Here is a 24,003-nt window from a genome sequence, read left to right as displayed (position 1 = left end):
AATACATGTGCGAGTGTGGCAGCATTTCGCTGCATCGCACGAAAACCGAACCGTTGCCTATTGGGATATGTTAATCCGTTCAGAATTCAATAAAAAACATATTTTTAAGTTTCAGTCGAAGGTTATTTGGTCTGACAAGACTAAATTAATCGCTTTCAATCAGATGGCCGGGCATGGTATTGGATCAAAGACCCAAATTAAGCCTAAGCGCATCATGTACTGCACACTGTGCACAGTATCTGTTCATATTTCCACAAAATTTGCAAGATGTAGTCGAAAAATGAGAGTTTCTGCTGAAAAATCACCCAAAACATACTGCATATGTTCGCAAAGACTAGATACAAATGCAAAAATTTGCTAATTTGAAATGACCTGCACAAACCGCGGACATGAATCTCATCGAATTTGCGAAATCAACTAAAAGCACAGCCTAATAAGTATCAAAGTCCGTAAAATCGAGTACATGAGCTGTGAAAGCAAACTAAGGATATACCTCCAGAATTTTTACAAAGATACATATAAGGTATGCCAAATCCAGGAACTGAAACAGGCAAAAGAGTACTGAACATTGTGTTAGTAGTTCTTTTTTTTCGTGAAAATTGTTAAAAAGCTCTTAAAAATATATGAGTGCAAAACTGTAACATCTGCCTTAATTTACATTTTTGTCTGCTGGTTTTTTTATTGTTGTTGTATTGACTTCAAATCATTATGAGAGAGGGAGTAGGGATGTCCCAACAAGAATATACAACAAAAGTATGAAAGTCGTTAGAACTTGGAAATATAGCGGTGGCTGAAACAAAAAGTGTTAAACCATGTTACAGTTTTGCTCGTCACTGTACATGAATACATACATGTATATATGTATAAGTATTTTAGTTTTACGTTAGACCACATCGGTCCTCATACGAAAGAAAAAAAATTGATAACCGAGTTTTTCATAGAAACACTGCCCTACCCACTTCCGAATTCCGTATACTTTTTACGTTGCTTATACCCGAGAAATACTGTACATACAGAATGAATCAATAAATCACACAAAATTCGTCGAAATAATTTTTTTGTTTCATCAGTTTTTTTAGTCTATAATATTTATGTCTGAAACACAATATCCGTTAAATGCGCAACACAAGTCCTCTGGCAACACAGGAGGCGCATATCACAACTTTCCATGACTTTTTGGCATAGTTCGGCCTGTATATAATTTAAAACGCATAGGATTTCGTTCTTCAGATTTGCAACCTTCTCGGGCTTATTGGCATAGACCATACTTTTCATGTAGCCCTAGAAAAAGGAGTACAACGGTGTCAAATCGTAGGATCTCGGCTTCTATTTCTGTGAAATTACGCTATGAAGTTTTTTATACATGTACACTGTACATATGTATGAAATATAGTCGATAGTTATGTACTGTCGATAGTCAGCACTGTCGATGGTGTCGATAGTGATTCACTATCGATACTATCGATTGTGCCATCGATATTTTGCCACCACTATTCGTGAGATAGTGCGTCCTAAGGACTTCGCTCGCAATAGGGCCATTGTTTGATGCGCTGTTTGGAAAGTGTCCTGTTTAAATCACATATTTTCCAAGTTGATACATTTTGGATGGCAAGAGACTGTTTGAATGCATATGGAGCAGTGTCAATGATATTCTGAATTGTGGGTGGTTTTCATGTTGGACTAAAAAATTGTCTACACTACCGTGCTTGTAGTTCGATGAAATACATCATAATCGATCAAAAAGTGAATTTTGGGTATTTTGTTTGTTGAAGCTTTTTGTATTTGAGCGACGATGTGAGAGTGGGCCTTTCTCTATAATACATATGTATATATATCTCTTTCGATTTGGAGTATATAATTGTGCTTTGAATTCAATTACAGGACATTTTGTTTGGCTACATTTGCGTTTAAGGCATACGCTTTAATATGCTAAAAAAAAATTAGCTGATCCCAAGGTTTGATTGACTTTTAAATGCAAGCCTGACTTTATCTGAATATTGTTATTTAATTTTAATTTTGTATACGGTTCTTATCTGAAATTGAAAATTAAGAACCGGTTTGTTTCAAATTGCATTTTATCCAATAACTCGAAAACCAGTTTTGGAAAAAAGTCGAATAATCGGAACACCCTATATATAATCGCTTGTGCTTTAATTCTATGTATGTATAAATATGTACATATGTGTGCACTTATAAGTATTTCTCAATTTTCTTAATGAATTTGGTTTTGTAGATAGAAGGAACTACACTGTAAAAATACTAAATAAATACTCGTATCTATGAATGTATGTATGTATAAACGCATACTCATACTACTTAACTTAGCTGTAAATAGTTCTTTGATTCCTCTTCAGATGCGCCTACCTTAAAGGCCAATTTTTCAAATCTAATAAATACGTAAATAGTCGTCCTTATACCCATTTTTGATTTTTAATTCCACTTACAGTAAAATATTGAGTATTCGTGATACAAAATATGAAATCTTTTGTAATTATTTGACACAAAGAAGAAGCGTTCAATTTCGTGGGAAAAGTCGCGCTAACAAAGCGTGTAAGCATTGCTCAAGTGGCGACCATCGAATGCTTAACCGATTTTAGATAACTGAGCAGTAAACACAATTGAATGAGAAATAGAAATTTTCAAATAAGTAATTAAATATTCATAGAAAATTTGGCAAAATAAAACTAGGTGTGGGAGAAGAACTGTAACAATTTAACTGTGAATTTCTAAGCGAAAAATTATATGGAAAGTTATTAGTACATGTGTACATACTCACATATGTATTGGTTTTGTTCAAGATGCCATTTCAACTGTTGACAGATATAAATATGTGCATATTGTTTTTTACAGAGTGATTGTTAAACTTTATAAAAACCAAGTATCTTTCGTTGTGAATTTTATTAAACTCCTGGTTGTTAATGAAACTGCAACTAATATAATATAGTATTTGTTTTTAAATTCTTTTTGGTTGTTGGTGAGTAATTTCGTACGGAAAAGAATAGTTATAATAGTTATTAGTTTTAAATTAAGGTAACAAAATATATCGACGTATCCAAACCATACCATGCTAAGTTAACTTAAACTCAGTCAGACTTAGCATATTATGGTTTGGAGGCGTCGACCCAGCAAACACAGTCTCTAACGGTTAGATAAATTTGGACTTCTACATTAGATAACTAGGGTAATTCTCTAATCGTTCTCAAGTTGATGGCGAAGTTAGAGAGCTACATTAGAACTCGATTCGAGAACGATTAGAGAAACAACGCAAATTCAAATAAATGTAAATAAGCAATATTCCAAATGAATGCGTTATGCAACCATTCTCTAATCGATAACTAACCTCAATGTTTGCTGGGGATATGTACTACTGCGAGGAAAATAAATGCAGTTCAGAAAATGAAAAATAAATTTTCAAAGCTATAGAAAAATTTCAAAGCCGACCATAAGTACCTTCGTATGTACATTAGGCTGGCCCAAAAATGTATGAGAAAAGGTAAAGTCGGAATTTTAATGCTCTCACCCCCTTGGGATTGTGCTATACCGAAAAAAGTATACCCCCCTTTTTTTATTTTGAAATCAAAAGATATTTAGAGGTCGCTCAAAGCGCTCAAAGTTTTCCATGTATTTTTATATGGGGACAAAACAACTTTTCGTAGAAATGGTATAGAATTCTTAACAATCAATATTTTTCGATGTAAAAACTCTGTTTCTCTGCAGGAGATTCCCAATAATAATACCCAATTGTCTATTTAACCAATTTTCATCGCAACTTTAACTTATAGGTCCGCCAAAAACCCATAAAAACTCCGAAAAATGCAATAGGGGGACCAATAAAAAATCGTGTGTATTAAAAAATAGTTAAATAAACAATTTGGTATTGTTATTGAAAGACTCCTGAAGAGAACCAGGCTTTGCGATCGAAAAATATTGATTTGACTTTGAGCGCTTTGAGCGACCTGTAAATATTTTTTTTTGATTTCAAATTAAAAAATAGGGGTATACTTTTTTCGATATAGTACGATCCTAGGGCCCCCTCTACAATTCTGAGTTTACTGTTTTTGGACCACCCTAATGTGCATACAATGTATGTACATATATACATCAGTATAGTATAATTAGTGTGACCATTCGTACCGATTTTGAGAATATTGTTCCGCTGAATATTTGTTTAAAGTTTGGACGTATAAGAGTCCCAATTTTTCATATTTGTACCGATTAAGTCCCGATTAGTAGTGTTTTCTTTATTCATTTATTAAGAATCTTCCTGTACTCTGGCCCAAAAACAATTTTTCGTACAAATGAGGCAGCAATTTCGTTATGACCATGGACATAGAATATAAGTGAGCCATAAACCTAGCCAGCATCATTATTAATAATATAATTAATGAAATTATAAAAGATAAAACTAATACCCTCAAAAAATCGTGGATGAAAAACGTTAGCTGTAGATAAATTGGCGAAGAGACATTTTAGGTTTCTTTGGCTATTGCCATTTCGATTATTTAATGTATATTGCTTTTTATGAAAGTGAGGCTTGTTATCTAACAAAGACCATGTAAGTCAGAACTTGAAACATTGTACAAAAGTTAGCAAAATTCGACAAAGTTTCATCAAAATTTTGAGCTTTTTAATTAGATTTCGTAGAAACATTCTGAATATGCAATTTTGTAATCTATTCAATTCAAAGTGCAAATTTTAAGTAGCTAGGACCTACTGCGCTATTTGGTAAATTTTGTTGACGGTGTTGCTCATTTTCTCTATACAAAAACGATTGTTGAACATACTGTGTATGAAATAAAATGCGCGAACAAAAAATTGTCAAGAATCAACGGCTCTAGAAAATCTGATTAAAGTGTTTCGAAATTGTGATCACCATTTAAATATTCAAATTCGTCGAATTTTTTTAAATGTTCAACATATTTTTTAATTTTTAGATGTTTTTTCAGATAGAAAATTATATTTTCATAAAAAATAATAATCAATTTTCAACTTTTTTTCCCTTTGTTTTGTTTTAAATAAAACTTTATTAAGTCTTTTTGCTCTAAAAACAAAATTGTATGTACGGAGTCGGTGCTTTAGAAATCTCCTGATTTTGGCCACAGGAATCTGGTCACCGTATGGATAATATACTCAACGATGCACGAATATATATGTATAGTTCATATATGAAAAGGCTTGTAACATAAACTCAACTAATTTGTGTAAAATTGAAATATATATGTATTTGTCAATGTTATTGTGGCTTATTAACATTTTATTTTCAATATTTTTATTGAAATATATATGTTTGCAGCTCTTTTGCAGCTCCACAAAAACCAATTTAAATCAGGAATAATACAATAACGTCATTACTAATCCAGACTGTTGATAACTGCCTTTTTAAAACCTAATCGAGGTGACTTTACACACACAAATTTCACTTCCCCGCTACTGTCTTCAATGTCATAATTTCGTGTCATAATTATAAGCGCACCACATATGTTTAGACAAGTTTTAACAATTTATTTTTTTATTATTAATTTTAATTATTTTTTTATAAAAATATATTTTATTATTTAATAAAAACTTTATAAAAATTAACTTTACTTTTTACTTTACTAAAATAGAATTTCTACGAATTTTTTTGATTTTTTTTAAAATGGCATAACTTTTGAAACTTGAATTTATACGTTTTTTGTTAAAGAACATTTTAATAAAAAAAAATGTATGAAATTAAATAACAACGCAGAAATGTTAAAAATTGTCTGTGATTGGTGAGCTTATAACTATGAGACGGAGTACATATGTATGTACATACATATGTAAGACAAGTTAATACTGAATGGAAGTTAATTCAAAAATTCAAAAACTATACGCCTTATACATTATTTAAAAACGATTTCGCAATAGGTACAATCATATACACACTATGGACATACATACATATACATATATGTATGTACATATTTGTGTGAGGATAAGTAATTGTATACAGCCCAAGCGTTATGAATTCTCCAACAATGAGTAAAATTCCTGCTTTCAAAAGTGCCTGCGGTCAGGTGTTGTTGCCGCAGCGGCTTGCATTAGATGACGCACAAATCAAAAACGAAATCACTGCAGGAATTCCGGCAAGCGGCTGAAACACTTGTCGTTTCTCAAAGGTGCTATAAAATACCCACCCCAGTGATGTGAATTTGACACGCTGCATTCAATTGCTTTCTAATATTAAATTTGCATTGGACTAAAATTGGCATATATGTACATATGTATGTATGTATGTGAGTACGTTTGTATATTTGTGATATGTACGTGGTGATTTAATAGCTAGAAATTATTCATAGCTTGCAAATTTGAAATGGCTTCGTGACTCCGAATATCTGTGCAATTTGAATGGAATATTTCAGATGTACTCACACGGTAGCACATTTTAAATGCTTTGAAACTGAAGAAATCGAATTGGAAATTTTTGGAATTTTCTACCTACTCTATTCATTTCCCCTTTTTTATTGGCGCTGTGAGTGACTAAACGTTTTAGCTAAGCTCAAAATAATACGCTACTCGTTTCTTCATCTTGCTAGTTTTAGTTAGAAACCCCAAGTAAAGCCTATTTCCTCTACATCTGGTCTCTCAACGCTCTATTCCACAACTAACTCTTACTAATGACGGCTTTAGCAGACGTCTCAAGATCCTATGGTATTTCCTATATATGTATTTCAACTGGGCGATCAGAGAAACCTTGATAATTAAGGGACCGAACTGTATAGGTGGTTGGTTGACTCCAAATCATAGTCCGAAAACGCTTTTATCAGGGCCTGTATCAAAAGTGCGTGGATTTCCAGTGGAGAAGGTTTTTAATAATTTCTCGTACAAAGGTCAAATGATTATTTTTTTTCTTTTTAACCGTCTTTTTATAACAAATAAAAAATTCATAAATAGTGTGCAGATTAATTGCCAACACAGCAACATTTTTACTTCCACGCAATTTTTCGAAAACCACAAAATCATCACCCTCATCAATGCTTTTAAATTTTGAACTACCTCCTCAATTAATTCGCCAAAACATTTTGCGGTTTTAGCATAATAACTTATTTTTGGCTTCGTTAGTAAATTTGCTAATAAAATTCATTTCAATTTATTAGTACTGCTAAGTAATCGTTTTAAATTACCATGAAAACGTCGAATTTAACTATGCGTTAAAATAAATGACCGATGAAAACGGGAGCTGAAAAAGTGCAACCACAAACAAGTGATAGGAAAAACTGTTAAAGAAGTAAAAAAAAAAGTTGAAAATAAGAAACCACGAGGCAGAAAAAAAAGTATTGGACCGGAAGTCGTAAATCAATTTTTTCCTGCCCAACTACTCGCAATGACTTCTAAAGTCTGCATCTACTTTTTTAATTTTTGCTTCTATTTCAATATCAAAATGGATTGCGGTTAAAAAAAAATGAATACAATAAAAAAATATACATACATACATATGTACATATGTACGGCCAAAGAGTCAACCATTACGGCAGCGGCGATTATGAATGAAACATGCAAGCGCATCAGTGCTGCCCAATTTCAGTTAAGACGACAGCTATAATAATAGAGGCCACTTTGCCGACATCGCACCGCCGCCGACATCGCGTACTAGCTACATACATATGTATAAAAAAGCAACAAAAATATTACTAACCGCCTCTCTATAAGATGTTTGTATGTAGCATGTACCATAGTATATACATATGTTAAACAGTAGTGAATCTGGTCTTAGATCTTAGAAAACAAAGTCCGCGGCAATGAAAATGAGAAAAAGGCTAGCGTGTTTGGTAAGTCAAGAAACAGGAGGCGCTTGGTAAATTTGTGACATGGCGTCTTCTGATGTGAGGAGACATTTACGTGCATAAGTGCCTACGGATGTGCATGTATGTATGTGTGCATGTGCGTGGCTTTGTGGCGGCCATCGAAGCTGGAAAGAAAATCTAAAAACGCGATCTTCCGTTTTGTGAAGATAGAATGCATAACACTTACATACATACATATTTCCTTATGCACATAAGCGTGTACATATGTACGCTTCTTTATTTACGACCTCAAGCAGATACCCAGTCGGCAAACTGAGGAGCGATTCTATATAAACGCTTTCAGGAAGATTTATTTTGGAACGAATTTCCGTCATGTCTTGTCATGTTTGGGTTGGAGACATACTGGTTTCGTCGTTGTGCCATCTTCAGTGTCATTTCTCGCTCAGGAAGAGAAATACCATATCTATGGAAGCTGTGCAAAGCGCTGCTAAGCGATCTAATTTGGGGGGTTTTGGTACAAAATTTAATATGCCAATAAAAAAAAATTTAGTTTTATTCAATATTTTTTTTTGCAAAAAAACAATCGCCTCTTGTTTTCGGCAAACTCTTCAATTATTTTCTTCTTAATCATTTCACGATTTTCGTTAGTCCAGATAGTTTTTCCTCTTCTCATTGTCGTTCTTCTGGGTATGCAGGTGCAGTTGCAAAATTATACTCAATCCCGACTCTTGCGTCTCCGTTCGCGCACTCTGGGTATTGTGATCAGCCCATGTTCGAGATGCAGTAACTCTGAAATGCAAAAAACCGATACTAACAAAAATTGTTTATTGCATCAAACGATTTAGGGATTTATTTTAGGGATGCATCAAAATCAATCAAAAAGTGAATTTTGGATTTTTAAGTATCTGGTATGACTCATTTTTTCTCAGCATTTAAGTCTCGGCAAGCTTCGGCCGAGGTACCATTAAAAGAAATTATTAAAGAAGCATTTAATTAATTGATGTTTTATATACGTGTAAATATTTACACATGTAACTGAATGTCATGTATGTACAAACATGCCTACACATTTACAAATATTTTTACTACGCTAAGATATACATAATCCTTGTGCGAGAATTTTGCAGCTAAACAGTTATGTATATACATACATACATACATACATATGTAAGTAAGTATCCTTGAGTTCCTTCAACATCTCTTGTCAACTAAATTCTTCAATAGTTTTGTCGCACTCTAAAGGCTAATGATTTGGGCGTTCTCCAGTTCTTCGTTACATTGCTCATTATTGAGCTGAACGTGCGTCGGATTCTCTTGAATTCTTCCATGTTCGGCTTATAAATAGCTTCGTGTTGCTTTGTGTTTTGTATAGAAACGCGCTTTATCGCATAAAGCTATGGGCTGGTTTCTCCAACTCAACTTAACTTAGTTAAGCCAATTTTCTTGACTTAGTCAAGAATAAGCTGTGTAAAACATAGGCTAACTTTTGCCTTAAGTCCAAAAAGTGGCTAAACTAAGTTAAGTTGAGTTGGAGAAACCAGCCCTTTGCCTTTTCAAATTAATTTAAAAAAAATTTAACTTCATGATAAGAAAAAAATAAGTTAATTGTTCAAACAAATATTTTTAAAGCAAGCTTTCTAAATATGAACCAAATCGGACTACAAAATACGGGTTTTCCAAATATCTCGACTCCTGCGCCACCTATCGGATTGACTTATCTTTTGTATTGCATTGTCATAGGATTCTGACCCAACTGTGAAGTTTCAAGTGGGAATTGGTAAAAAATTGCCCCCAACAAACATACATACATACATACATAGGGAGCAAGTTAAATAAAAGCTTGTAATGAATGAAAAGGTTGTGAAGGATTCTCGTTGGCTAACTTAAGTAAAGTATTTACATATTTAATTTATTTGTGTGCATGGAAAAAACCTCGAACGTCCCCGAAATCGGTGTTGGTACTGCTGCATTTTTTTAGTAATTTATTACATATGGACATTAATATGTAAATTAGTATAGCTATACCATTATGTATAAATCGTCACATTAAATCACAAAGGCCCTAGCCGAAACTTTTTTCGAAACTGCGTTTTCCACAGACTTTGCTAGGATGTATAAAAATTCACTTTCAATAAAAATTTTAAAGCGATAGTAGCAAAAACAATGAAGTTACATGCCCTTTTTTTAAAATCCATACCCGTTTTTCTTTTTATAATGTTTTTTGCTTCTCCTATAGAATAAAAAACTTGTTGGTTAGAGCCTTTGAAAATTAAGGTAACGATATGTATATGTTAATACATTTATTTTCTTAGTATAAACTTTACATGCTTATGAATTGCATCACAATCAGCCGCTATACGAGCAATAAAAAAAAAAATAGAAGAGCAAAAAGCATCACTCGACATGCTTGGAAAATTACATAGTAAAATAATTGGACTACACATACCTCGCTCCACGCCTAACACAAAACATCGGATGCCTAAGTTTTATATACAGCGCAGAATTTAATAGAAACGCAAAAATATTTACTTTGTTCTGCTATTGGAAAATGCAAAAATATTGAGAGAAAAGAAAGAAATAAATGCCAAATGAAATCATTAGAACAACAATGCCGATATGAGCAATAGTCATGGATAAAAAAAACCAACCAGCAGCCATTTCCCTGTGACTGCGTTGAGGCATGGAATTCATTGCATTTAGTGCCGCTGTGTGACTTAGTTGCTTATGCAATTATTCACTTGTTGGAAATAAAAAAAGTGGGGCCACCATTTTCATCACATTTCAAATCAACTTTTGCACCCACTTTCTTTTATTGCATTTGACTTTGTTTTGTATGCATTATTGTACAATAAATGCATCAATACAAATTTAAATTTGACTGCTGTCAGTATATGCACGTATGTATGTATGTATATATTTAAGTACATAAGTAGAAGCGCTCATTATTTAGTGAGCAGCAACAGTTATTAGATCTCTTAGCAGTAAAATGGATTGAATAATTGCATTTGTGTCTTCTGTTGGCAAATTAGTCGCTCGGCAATTTTCCCATGCAAGCCTGCTATGTCGTACGATTTCTTTGTTTAATTAGGCATGCAATTTGTCAATTGCGAAGAGCATTTATGGAATAAAGAAACACATTCGAACACAAATTATTGATAATCATAAATCATAAATTGTATCTATCCTATCTGAATCCCTTCTCCCTTACCATCATAATTTACCATCACTAACAAACATAAGTGGGCTCAGCAACATTTCAACCAGAACGAAAGCCAAAAACACCCACATATGTATGTACATATATGTACATATATATATGTATGTATGTAGTAGTAAAAAAAGATAATAACAAATAAATCTGTCACTACGATGATTTAATTTCCCAAATATTTGCCCTTCATAAATTTTCAATTTTGAACCGCTAAAGCAAAGCCACTTCAGTGCGCACAATGCCGCTGCTTATTAGTTATTATTGCTTTTTAAAATTAAATAAAAAAAAAAAAATTGAACAATGAAAGACAGCATCGAAAGAAAGCCATAAAGAAAAGGTGAAAATTGAAAAACACTTTAAATTCCACGCTTTCAAATCGAATAACTAAAACTAAGCGCTTTATCTAAGGCTTGGCGTAGGAAATTCGTGCAACGCCCTCACCATTGAAAACCGCGTACCCTGGACCTACCGCCGCCACCGCCGCTGACAACGCTGCATGTAATCTTACTTCATAGTACTCGCACAATGCCGTTGAGTCCAGAAAAACAAGCGTAATGCCGCAACAATGCAACACCTTGTCACTGCGCAGGCGCTTTGTCTTTTATCTCTCGAAAACCACAAGCAGCAAGCATCTGCACCCGCCCTTGTCTTTGACGCCCTTACCTTTTTTATATTACATAGCTATTGCACGCACGAGTATTGTGTTTATATTGATCTCATAGGTATTAGCAGAAATTACACAACAAACCATAAAACCACTGACCAACTATATTTGTCTCTGAAGTCGTCGATGCCGTTGCGTGTGTCCTTTGTTGTTAATCCCCTTTGCATGTTGCGTATATTTTTTTGGTGAGTTTGTGTGAATACCTGCGATACAGTTAGATAGAGAATTGCATTGAAGTGAACTGTACACAAACTGGACCATTTAAATACTGTACTATTCCAAACGCCTAAGGTCCGTTATGTTCTCCAAAAATGTGTTATTTTATATAATTTTTTACATTTGTAACGATTTGCATAAAACGCCATAGTAGGCTAAAAATAGTAAAACTGCAGCTTTTCTCTCTGAAGTCAGGATTTTTTTAAAAGTAGTTTGAAATTTCAAAGATATCCAGCCCTAAGCACCAAAAGACGTAAGCGACATCTTTTTCAAAATTTTCTTTTTGATGAAGAACTTTTAGTAATAGTTCTACATCAAAAAGAAAATTAAAAAAATTTATATATATATGTATATGTCACATATAGGAATGTCAAAAACTTTTTTAAAAAATCAGGTATTGAAAATGTCAAAATAAGTTCGAAGTATTTTGGATTACAAGTAAAACGGAAAAGATTGAATTAAAAATTCATACCTAACGAGGTTTACCGATCTTGATCGCTTAAACTCGAGCATGTTGAACCGACTGTCTTCGGATTGTGAAAACAGCATCTGCTGAACTGGACTGACTATGCAGATATGGTTTATTACAGACATGCCATTCATCGAGAATCAATCAACTCTGGACACCAACGCCAGCTATTACAGACGAAGAGCTCGAGATTCTTTATGCATCTCGCGATTCTTTGACACAACAGGTTAAACTGTTCAGTTCAATTTGAATAAGACGGACCGACGACACTAACCACTTCTTCGCATGCCCGCTCACATCAGCTCATCTTATATCCTTCTTCCTACGGCCCAAACGCGTCGGATATACCCTTTTTCTGAGATGAGAATGAAGACAACATTTAGTTGTTTCACTGATTTAGGCACAGTTTAGTAAGCTGCCACAACAACAAAAAAGCACATGAAGGATGTTCCTTGTATTTTTAAAGTAATTTTCTACAGTCTAACGTTTTCTAGTATTCATATATATGTAAAGTTAATGAAAGCTCTCATGTTCCATTTGCAATCAAATAAAAATTTTGTGTTTTTTGATTCTGGTATATGTACAAATAAACTTAATGAAATCCCGGTTTATTCATCTGTAAAATTCCGGTATTCAAAAAATATATATTTCAAAAAACTACCTATAAAAATTAAAAATCGGTTGAAAACGGTTTAGAAGAACCGAGTCAATGACGCTAACAATTGCATTCTTCAAATAGCTTTTAAAAAATGCAATAAATAATTATGCAGTTTTGTACAAGTTAACAAATCTGCAGGCTACTTAATATCAGAAGCGATGTATTCACATACATACATATATGTAGGGATGTATGCGTCCTTTTTCAAAACGGTATTCAAAATATCTGACAATCATTGTAAATATCTCATTTTCGTTAACTTCCCCGAATCTTGATCTTCCGTGTAAATACACAGCTTGAATGTTAACACCCCTTCTAGCAGTAGAAGGATTAGATTTCCAACAGTGAAACACTTGAGAATTGTAATGCTTTTGCATACAAATATTTACAATAGACGACCTCTCATATATTTATACATACACCCTGAAACGAAATGAGGTGCTCAGCATGACATTTTTGCTTAGACTGGCACGCTTCTCACATTTTACAAGCCTACGAAAAAATTCTTAAATCGACAAAGTGTATTTGACTATGATAAATTATGTATTTATGACTCAGCAAAACAACAAAGGCAAAAGTTGGACAACAGAGGCACTAAATTAGTACATATTTCACTGATTAGCAGACACTAATATCGCGTGCCATTTGTAGTACTTGTGTATTATACAAGCATAGATACTCTATGTACTAGTATGTACAGGAATTTTGGTAGCTTCTCATTATTAAATTGCTGTTCCAGTATCATACATATGTATGTGCGTGATGGGAATTCGAAGGCTTAATGAAAAGTTTTTGGATTTCAGCGTCAACAAGTATGATTTGCAATTCATTAGCACGTGAAGTTGTCCATAAGCGGCAACATAGGGAGAAATTGCTGATCCCTAATTGCAATAATATCGCTCAAACATATTTTAATTGAGTGTACAGTCGTACTTCAAAAGGCATCAGCAATCAAACAGGATGTGTTTCTTATATCAGTTCACATAAATTCCCATATTAATTAAGAGTACTTGAAAAAGAGTATGAACTCTTTATGATGCAGTGGTCCCTAAAACTCGCTGAGCCTTACAACTCCTTGAAATCTCTTCATAAGTTCATAAATAATGCGGCAAGTGCAGTTCAGTTCTACCAGCATCCTATTTGCATTATATAAATTGGTAAATAAGTTTCGGAAGGATCATTGCAAACTCTTGGCATTACACAAAGTTACTAAAGGCAAGTAGTTGCGAAAGGCAATCAAACAAAAGCAACAACTCCGCCTCAATTGCAACAAAACTGTGCTAATTGTTCCTGAGAACGGCACGCATTCGAGTCATAAATCACCGACCAAGAGCCATGGCTAGTTGAGCTACTCAATTCAATAAATAAACTACTCAACAACAAGTAATGGGACAAATAATGTGACAAGCACTAAATGGAAATAAGTACTGCACATGTACACTTAATCGCACATAAATAGTACATATGTTTATAAAACAAAAAAAAAACACTACAAAAGGTGTGTAGAGTGAGAAAAATTGCGCTTCATTGTAGATCTGCAGTGAAATGATAAATGAACGACTCACGATGTGATAAAAATGAAATTAACATGACACCGCACGCCAGCGCGTTTTGACAGCACCGCTCACAAGTGCGGCACTGCACAGCTTATGGAGGTAGTCAGTGCGTTTTGCCGTCTCCCACTTCTAACACTTCTAACCACCAGCAACCGCATAGCTAGCTAGCTGGCCATTGGCGGTGCAAGCATGGAAGACTTGTTAATTACATGCTGGAATGCTGTGAACATTGCTTCTAACTGGCATTGCCATTTCCTACGAACATTCATAAATGCATATAAGTATAAATATGTATCTATGTACATATGTATATGCCGCTTGCGCCAGAGGCGGTCGCACTACTGCCGGATTGCTACTAACTAACAAATGCAAGCGGCTAAATGTGCAGCAAATGTTTGCAATTAAAATATGCAATGTCATTGTGTATTAGCATAAGACTGCCGTAGTAGTGAATACCCCTCTCCTAAGTGGCAACAAAGCCATTGCCACAGCCGTGACTCGCCAAAATATTGCAAGCATTTGTAACAACGTATTCATGTTTGTACAATACATATGTATGTATGTATGTAACTGCAGTTTTTCTGGCTTTTACTTCAAAACAATGTTACATAAATATTATAATTAATTTTAATTTATACACTAATTAATTAGCGCCATAATTATGCGCAATTTAATCTGGATGAAAAGTTATATTACACTTATATTGTTAGCTGATTTGTTACTCGCGTTGATTTGTCACCATGTAAATGGCTAAGTCTAATGAAGTGCAATGCATTTCTATGTGCACAGTGTTATTCCCGGCGCGTTTGTTTCTTAAGTCTTTTATTATTTATTTTATTTATTTTTCTAACTATGTACATATAAGCGCTTTGTGAGATCAGGTGTTTTATATTTGCCTTTATCTGATTGGCTTTGAGTTATTGGCTAACTACTACTATGATTGTTGCGTAGCCATCACCTGTCACTGTTAGCGTGTGCGATTTTACACTAGAGTTGGCCAAAATGCATGTGAAAAAGTAAAGTCGGAATTTTAATGCTCTCACCCCCTAGGATTGTTCTATATCGAAAAAAATTTACCCCAATTTTTTATTTTGAAATCAAAAAATATTTGAGCGCTATAAGCGTCAACGTTTTCCATGTACTTTATATGGGAAAAGAGAACTTTTCGTAGAAATGAAATTCAATTCTTAAACATCAATATTTTTCGATCGTAAATTTCTATTTTTTTGCAGGAGATTCCCAAAAATAATACCTAATTGTTAATTTAACTATTTTTTCATAGTAACTATAATTTAGAGGTCCGCCAAATACCTTAATAACCCCGAAAATGGAAAGGTGGGACCAACAAAAAATTGTTAGCATAAAAAAATGATTAAATAAAAAATTGCGTATTACTACTGAAATTATCTCGAAGAGAAGCTGAGTTTCCCGATGAAAAAATATTAATTTTCAAGATTTCTATACCATTTCTACGAAAAGTTGTTTTTTTTCATACAAAATACATGGAAAACTTTAAGTGCTTGAGCGACCTCTATATATTTTTTATTTCAAAATAAAAAATAGGAGTATATTTTTTTCGATATAGAACAATCCTAAAATTCCGACTTTACTCTTTTTGGACGACCCTATTATAAATTGTTCGTGTTCGCCTCACTGGAAATACTATGTGATGTGAGCCAAAGGGATTTTTCAGTAAAATTGCATGAATAAAATATTATCTTCACATGCATTTTTCTACATGTTTACATTAAGCCACGTGCACTTTTAGCTAATAATCTTAAGGTCTGGGTTGACCTTGAACATGCAAAATTTGACCAATTGACGTTTGCAGTGATGACACAGTGAAAACTAGCGGACCAAGAATTATTTTAAAAAATTTACTAGGATATTATAATATAAAACCGCGTAACTGACATTTGCTGCCGAAAATTGGATTTGCTCACAGAAGCTCTTGGCTCAATCATTATCCATTCGTCCAGAAATATATTAGCCAGAAATGCGATTGCTTTATAAAAAAAGAGAGCCATTTTGAAATATGTGTGTTTTTAATCTCTAGAAAATAATTTATGCAACCTCACATACGCGGTTTTGTATTTCGTTGATACGCGGTTTTGTACTTTAAACGACGTTATGTACATANGCCCTAGAAAAGTTGGCAGAAAATCCGCTTTTTTATCGACAAATTTTGTTCAGCGATGAGGCTCATTTCTGGTTGAATGGCTTCGTAAATAAGCAAAATTGCCGCATTTGGAGTGAAGAGCAACCAGAAGCCGTTCAAGAACTGCCCATGCATCCCGAAAAATGCACTGTTTGGTGTGGTTTGTACGCTGGTGGAATCATTGGACCGTATTTTTTCAAAGATGCTGTTGGACGCAACGTTACGGTGAATGGCGATCGCTATCGTTCGATGCTAACAAACTTTTTGTTGCCAAAAATGGAAGAACTGAACTTGGTTGACATGTGGTTTCAACAAGATGGCGCTACATGCCACACAGCTCGCGATTCTATGGCCATTTTGAGGGAAAACTTCGGAGAACAATTCATCTCAAGAAATGGACCGGTAAGTTGGCCACCAAGATCATGCGATTTGACGCCTTTAGACTATTTTTTGTGGGGCTACGTCAAGTCTAAAGTCTACAGAAATAAGCCAGCAACTATTCCAGCTTTGGAAGACAACATTTCCGAAGAAATTCGGGCTATTCCGGCCGAAATGCTCGAAAAAGTTGCCCAAAATTGGACTTTCCGAATGGACCACCTAAGACGCAGCCGCGGTCAACATTTAAATGAAATTATCTTCAAAAAGTAAATGTCATGGACCAATCTAACGTTTCAAATAAAGAACCGATGAGATTTTGCAAATTTTATGCGTTTTTTTTTAAAAAAAAGTTATCAAGCTCTTAAAAAATCACCCGTTATATAGATATAAATTATCTAAAAAAATATCACAAGCTTCAGTTGTCATGGGAACAGTAGCTGTTTATAAAAATCACTAATATTTTTGCCAGTTTCGCGGCGATTCCGTAGCGCGTTTCAAGTTCATTGCGCACCCTGTATTGGTCTCAATGCTTGCCTGCTTGTCTCAATGCTTGCCTACTTCACAAATTTAATGGTGAATAATTATAGTAGAAGCTCAAATTTAGTAAGTTCTAATATCATTTAAAAGTTGTTATTTTGTGAAATTTTGGCACTATCGTATAAATGATCTGAATATCTAAAACCGATTAGGCATAGTTCGGTAGAGGTCCTAAAATAACTCTAAAATTTCTCCAAGTTATAATGCACTTATAAACAGACTGCGGTTGTACCCCATAACTACTTGCATAAACAAAATGTATACTCATTTATAACCAACAAATTATTTTGCTTATAGTTAAGTGGTACATACTTCCACAATCTACTTATAAATACATAGCTGATATCGATTTTGTTCAGCTAATTTTTCAGTGAAACAGTGTCCTGCAGGACTAACTTATTTACATTACATCCAAGTTGGATGCAATACAAGTCTCGAACATAGAAAAATTATCAGAAAAGTTTTTAGTGATGAGGGATTATAATAAACTATTTTCGCGAAATATTAAATGTTCTCCTTACAATTTGATCAGTAAGCACTTGTATAAAGTCCGTTATTCGTATCGATTTTATTATCATTGCACTTAACAAAATTAAAAAAAAAAGAATACTCAATACTGTCTCTACTAAAATACATATTTAATACCGATATATGAAAGCCTACATAAGCTCATTGTAATGCAAAAAATCGCCACCATACTTGGGTGCATACATCTCGTCGACATCCCTGTTGTAAAACCTTAACTCGTTGTTATTTGAATAGGCTGTTAAGGGCATAAAACCACTGCTAACATCAGCACTTAGATCCTCCTTCAGTCGCTGATCGGGCTTGCGACCCAACGAAATCAGTTTGCCATACAACTCGGGGTCCATTTGTAGCGCCCGATCGAAGTCCTTCCAATGTACAAATTTGATATTATCCGTGGCGATTGCATTCTTGTTCAACAATTCGATCAGTGTGTTTGAGGTGACGGGCTGCACCAAACTGTATTCACGCTCCGCGGCGGCAGCTGCTGCAGCTGGATTGAGGAGCATACGCTTTACGAGCGACGACACAGCAGTGTCCTCAGGTGGCTTAAATTAGTTAATACAAATTAAAATTAAGCTTTATTTATATTAACGAAATTTTTGATAATTCTTACCTTTTCATCACTGCGTCCGATGCGCGGCACAACTTTCATATTTTTTAAGAAGTAACTATCCGAGCGCCGCCCTAGACGTGGCACATTTTTGGTGATCTTAAGAAAGAATCCTGGACTTTCATTGCCTTGACATTGATCTGTAAGGGCAGTTAGCACGAACAGTGCGCCCAGTGCTAGCAGCAATGATGAAGGCATTTTTAGTTTGCTATGGTTGGAGACGGACTATTTTACAGTTTCTTACGTGCCTACCACATTCGACATTCGTGCGAGCTCAACCCTGCACTGCTAGCTGCGGCAATTCAATTTATACTCAGATCGAATGAATAATAAACAAGAACTTATCAGAATTATACAGGCAACACATGCTGGTCTCAAAATGGTAAGGGAATTTGCATTATCGATCGGTTTTTTTTTCTTTTTTTGGAAAACACTTGCGATGTCGACTTTATTTGACCTAATTTGTTATGTTGAAAATATACACTGAGAAAAAAAAGTGAACCTTTTCGTGCTTGTGTTAAGCTGAAACACATATACATACATATATAGTTTCGGCGCAAACGATCTTTAGTTTACTTTAAACAGACTTTTGTTTGGCGACTTTTTCACTTGAATATGATTTCGTTGTTCACTTCGTACATGCTTTATACGGGTTACTATTTCACGGTGGCAAAATGGGGAATGCATTACATTTTTCTACCACGAAAAGATTAACGACTACATTTGAATAAAAATATGCATCGCAATGTAAGCGAGCGGGTAATATGTAGCGTTGATGTGTACGGCGATACATTACTTTCTACATTACCAAAAGTGCAATTTCCCTACTCGGAGGCAATAGAAGGGATATTGGCAGATCTGTAGCCACAAGCAAAAATAGGTTGAGAACAAATTTAAGTACATATGTCTGTTTTCCACGTTATCTTAACGCCCGCCGTAGCCGAATGATAGCGCGTTCGACTACCAACTTGTTGGTCGCGAGCTTAAATCCTGGTGCACGGACGCTTTTCTTCTATCGTTTTTTTTTCTATTTATAGTTTTATAAAGCGACACGCAACACGTAACTTTCCTAGGACATGCCTGTACAAAAAATGATGCAACTTGTAATGATAAACTACAAAGGCGATGCATTACTTTCTACAATTTTACCAAACATTCCATTTTCCTACTGGGATTAGTGGAACTATGCATTTATGCATTTAAAACATCAGTTAGGTTAGGTTAGGTTAATTACACAATACCATTAAAACCAGTAAACGATGATAATATGCTTACCTTTTAAACAATTTTCTCAATGTTCAGAATTTATTAGTCTAAACTGAGCCTTTCTTCCGTTAAAAATATGATTCTAAGACCAGTCAACTAGACTCACTCATTTCGGACACTTTTGGTCTCATAAATAAATTCTGAGTTGAACAAAAGTAACAAAGTAGAAGTAGAAGTAAAAGTTTATTAACAAACAGAATTATAAAGAATTGCTTGAAGACTCAGAAAAGCGTAATATTTCAGGCTCTAATTCGACTCCTCACTTGGACTCGTACTGGCGTGTCCTTCTAAGAAGGGGAATATGATGTATTTTGGAACGAATTTCTGTCATTCCTTGACATTTGTTCCAAAATAGATCATACACCCAACCTGTTGGTAACAACATCAACAACCTAAAGGCGCGTGGACTTGACGGAAAATTTAGTTGTTGATGCAGAGTGAGAGATAATGCAAAACTACATCGACATTTCGGCTCTCCTGAACAATTAAAAAAAATGGACTGGACACCTTTTCACGTTTAGGGAACGATATACCCTTTTCTAACTTTTCTTTCTGAGACTTTTCCTACCCTAAAATGAGTCCGCATTTATTTACCGGGTGTTTCCTATTTTAACTAGATTTGCTTTTGTCTTCATAAAAACTGAGTTGCAATAAAAATATTACTTTTTTTTAAAGATATTATCAAATATTTAATTTTTTCGTTCGAGGGTGTCCTTCTGATGGATATACCTTCACGGAAGATTTCCTCACTTCAATATAACTGTATATAAGGCGAAACAAATTAGCGACTACGAAAGGATAAACGTTTCCCAAAGGGTTTCAAAGACATCTTCTGAGGGGACAGTCATTGACAAGATATAGATCTGGGTCGTTCCGATTACGTAGACCCGCCTAATTGGGAACGATCAGTAATAGGTGTGAGAAAAATTCTCTCTCGAGTAGATAAACTTGCAAATTTATACACGAACGCTAATTTATAGGAATTTGCAAGTTTCACTGCCAGCTTGTGCCCATGGTTGAATTTCAGACATCACTAATTTTAATAGAAGTTTTAAAATTATCGCACAAGTTTATAAATTTTTAAATTCAAAGAATTTTTTTTTTATTGAAATTATGCTTTTCGTGATTGTGAATTCTTGGCAGAAATACACTCGGAGGTTTGCCATTGCCTGCCGAGGGGCGACCGCTATTAAAAAAAAAAAAATGGGTGTATAATTTTTTTTTTAGACATCCGCTAAAAACAGTTAAATCTCATTTTTTCCTGTAACTTTCTTATTTGATGTCCAATTTTTTAAATCTTTATGTCGCCGAAAAGTTCTCGCTCAGGACTATAACTGGTCCTTTAAAGGTTTTGGTCTTAAAACCCGTTTTGATTTATCTTCACTTATTTTGGAAATACTATCCCTTTTGTTTTTTATTTTTATACTCTCTTTCAAAAAATTGTCGGAACTTTGCTAAAAAAGTGTTGAACTTTATTCATAACCCAGCAGGCTATAATGTTTTAAATACTTATGTGGAGGCTCACATATGTACATCCATAAATAGTTTTTGTGTTGATGTATTTTGGAATGAATTTCGGCCATCCCCTGTCAGATTTGGTTTGGAGGCAAATCGGTTTCAGCGTTGTGCCATCTTCAGTGTCATTTTTTTATACCCGATCGCAATTGTTCACAAAGGTATTATAGCTTCGTTCACACAATGGTTGTTTGTAACAGCATAAAGAAATCGAGATAGATATAGACATACATATATATTTATAAAAAAATGCCCAGAATGAAAAGAGAAATCGACTAAGACTGATCGTACGTCCGTCTGTCTGTGCACATGACAAATGGAGTAAAAGTTGGGATATCTCAACGAAACTTGGCATGTGGGTGGCCCTTCATAATACAATAATACATAAACTGCGATAAATTCGTAGCTACTGAAGCTTATTCAGTAAAAATTTTGGCATTAACCAAAATGATTTATTTTCTTTTGTTTTTGATGTTTGTCGGAAACTGGGCTCGATCTAAGACTCTGTGGAATAGTAGCGCGCACTTCTGAATAGAATTTTCAGCTCAAAGATCATTTTTTACTGCTGCGATTGGTTTACGAAAATTTCAGACTGCCAAGAAAATGGATTTTTGGCTTTAAATATTTGTTTCAAGCTAAGCAAGATAGAAACTCGCTCAACTATTTGAAATTTTTTACCAACTTAGTTGTATTTGGCCGAACAGTTTGTTTGACCGAACAAACATTTTTCGCTGGTTGAGCTATTTCCATACAAAATGCCTTAATTTAGATCATGAAAAGTTAAATAAAAAACTTACAAATCTAAGCCTCCACATAAGTATTAAAAACATTTTAACTTTTTTGTTTTAGCAAAGTTCTCATAATTTTTTGAGACATTTTGGGAGAATTCACCAACAAAAGATTAACTATGAATATACATATATTCAGAGTCAAATAGTGAACTATGGAAATTGATGTGGAAAATCAATTGGGTTGTTCACACTTGCCTAGTTATCAGGTTATCTGGTTAAAAATTATTATTCTGTAATGTTTGTAATTATTTTAAATGAAATGAATGAATAAAAAAATAACCACATAACCAGATAACCTGATAACCAGGCAAGTGTGAACAACCCAAATATTTTTCTATACAAATTTGAAATTCGTTCCACAAAAGAAAAATTGAATTTCACAAGAGTTTAACCAGAGAACGTATATGAATGAGAAGGCGCATTTTTAGTGTGGAATGCCGGCTGCCACCACACCAAAAATTCCACCAGTTACGTTATCTGGTTAAACTATGGGGGGCATGCTGAGTTAAACTTTTGTCAACTGAGCGTTGTGACTATCAAAACCGATAGTTAAAGCTCTTGTTAACTACGCACTGTGAATTTGGCCCTTAGATTTATAGTATAAAAATAAAAAAACTAGGGATAGTGTAGTGTTTACAAAATCAGTTAGAGTATAAATCAAAATCGGTCTTAAGACCAAAACCTTTTGAGGGCCAATTATAGTCCTTAGCAAGACCTTTTCGGTGATAAAAAGATTAAAAAAATAGGATATCAAATAAGAAAGGTATAAAAAATACAAAAATTCGTAGTAAAAAAATAACATATGTATTTCGCACGATGTACTTACGATTTTTATATATCAAAAATAGGACTTTTAGATGACAAGCCTTAAACCCTAAAAAAAGTACTGCCCTTTGAAATAAATTACGGATGGTCACCGTACGCATAAACGCAATAGAAGAGCAGCGGGCACAGATGAGCGCGGGATATCGGGACCCGCGGGACCCACGGTACTTATTTCAAAATGGCCGGCATGGCGGATATCGGTAAGGTCTCCAAAAATTATCCGGGTGGGACGGGAATCCTTTCCCGACACTCCCGGTGTAACCCGAAACATCCACAAAGACAGGCAATTTTCCTTAAAAACGATTTATGTTTTCTTGATACTTAAACGAACAGAAAAGCAAAAAAATAACAATCGGAGGATGCCAGAAGTTTTTTATTATTTAAAATTTATTTCAAAGGCCGGTGAATTTATCTTGGTTATAGATTTCGGGACCTACGGGACCAGCGGTAAAATTCTGGAAATCATCGGCATGGACGGATTTGGGACTTTAAATTTAAATTTCGGGATGGGCGGGATCGGGATCGAATATTTAGTCCCGTGCCATCTGTAGTAGCGTGTCAAGAATGATAGAATACAAGATTGCGCCAATTGAGCTGAGAGCAACTGGCCGTGACGTCAAAATATACTAGAATGAGAGAGCAAGACGAACTCGACAAGAAAAAGAAGAAGCATCGAACAAAAGGCAGTATTGCCAAGTTTTGAATTTGAAAAAGCACCAAATTTTTATTGGTGTATTTTATGGACTTTATATGAATACATAATTTTATTATAAGGATGCCCATTCAAATTAATAAAAATCAATGTTTCTTGCACAACGGTCGATTTCTTCTGGCATGATTGAAGGTGCTGCACAT

The 24,003-nt window shown here is 34.4% G+C and overlaps 1 protein-coding gene across 1 annotated transcript; it reads right to left on the bottom strand.

Annotated features, from left to right (window-relative positions):
• Positions 1–18,257: 18,257 nt before the first annotated feature.
• ETH (Ecdysis triggering hormone) lies at positions 18,258–19,014 on the bottom strand. The gene is made up of 2 exons (XM_017613791.1): positions 18,755–19,014; positions 18,258–18,686 (listed from the first exon to the last, which is right to left on the bottom strand). Exons 1-2 carry the CDS (start codon positions 18,947–18,949, stop codon positions 18,273–18,275), a joined length of 609 nt encoding a protein of 202 aa, XP_017469280.1. The 5' UTR covers positions 18,950–19,014; the 3' UTR covers positions 18,258–18,272.
• Positions 19,015–24,003: the final 4,989 nt, after the last annotated feature.

Source organism: Rhagoletis zephyria, unplaced genomic scaffold (genome assembly GCF_001687245.7).
Source record: "Rhagoletis zephyria isolate East Lansing unplaced genomic scaffold, Rhagoletis_zephyria_1.1 Rzeph_scaffold_00018, whole genome shotgun sequence".
In the NCBI taxonomy this organism is placed as follows: domain Eukaryota; kingdom Metazoa; phylum Arthropoda; class Insecta; order Diptera; family Tephritidae; genus Rhagoletis; species Rhagoletis zephyria.
Note: the sequence above shows the minus strand (reverse complement) of the source record. Positions and strands in the feature narration are given on the sequence as shown.

What these genes read in the sequence shown, in the direction of transcription:
- ETH (XM_017613791.1), bottom strand. Translation starts at nt 18,949, where the DNA reads ATGCCTTCATCATTGCTGCTAGCACTGGGCGCACTGTTCGTGCTAACT. An exon ending in TCGGACGCAGTGATGAAAAG is followed by an intron (nt 18,687 to 18,754) that starts GTAAGAATTATC and finishes AACTAATTTAAG; the next exon opens with CCACCTGAGGACACTGCTGT.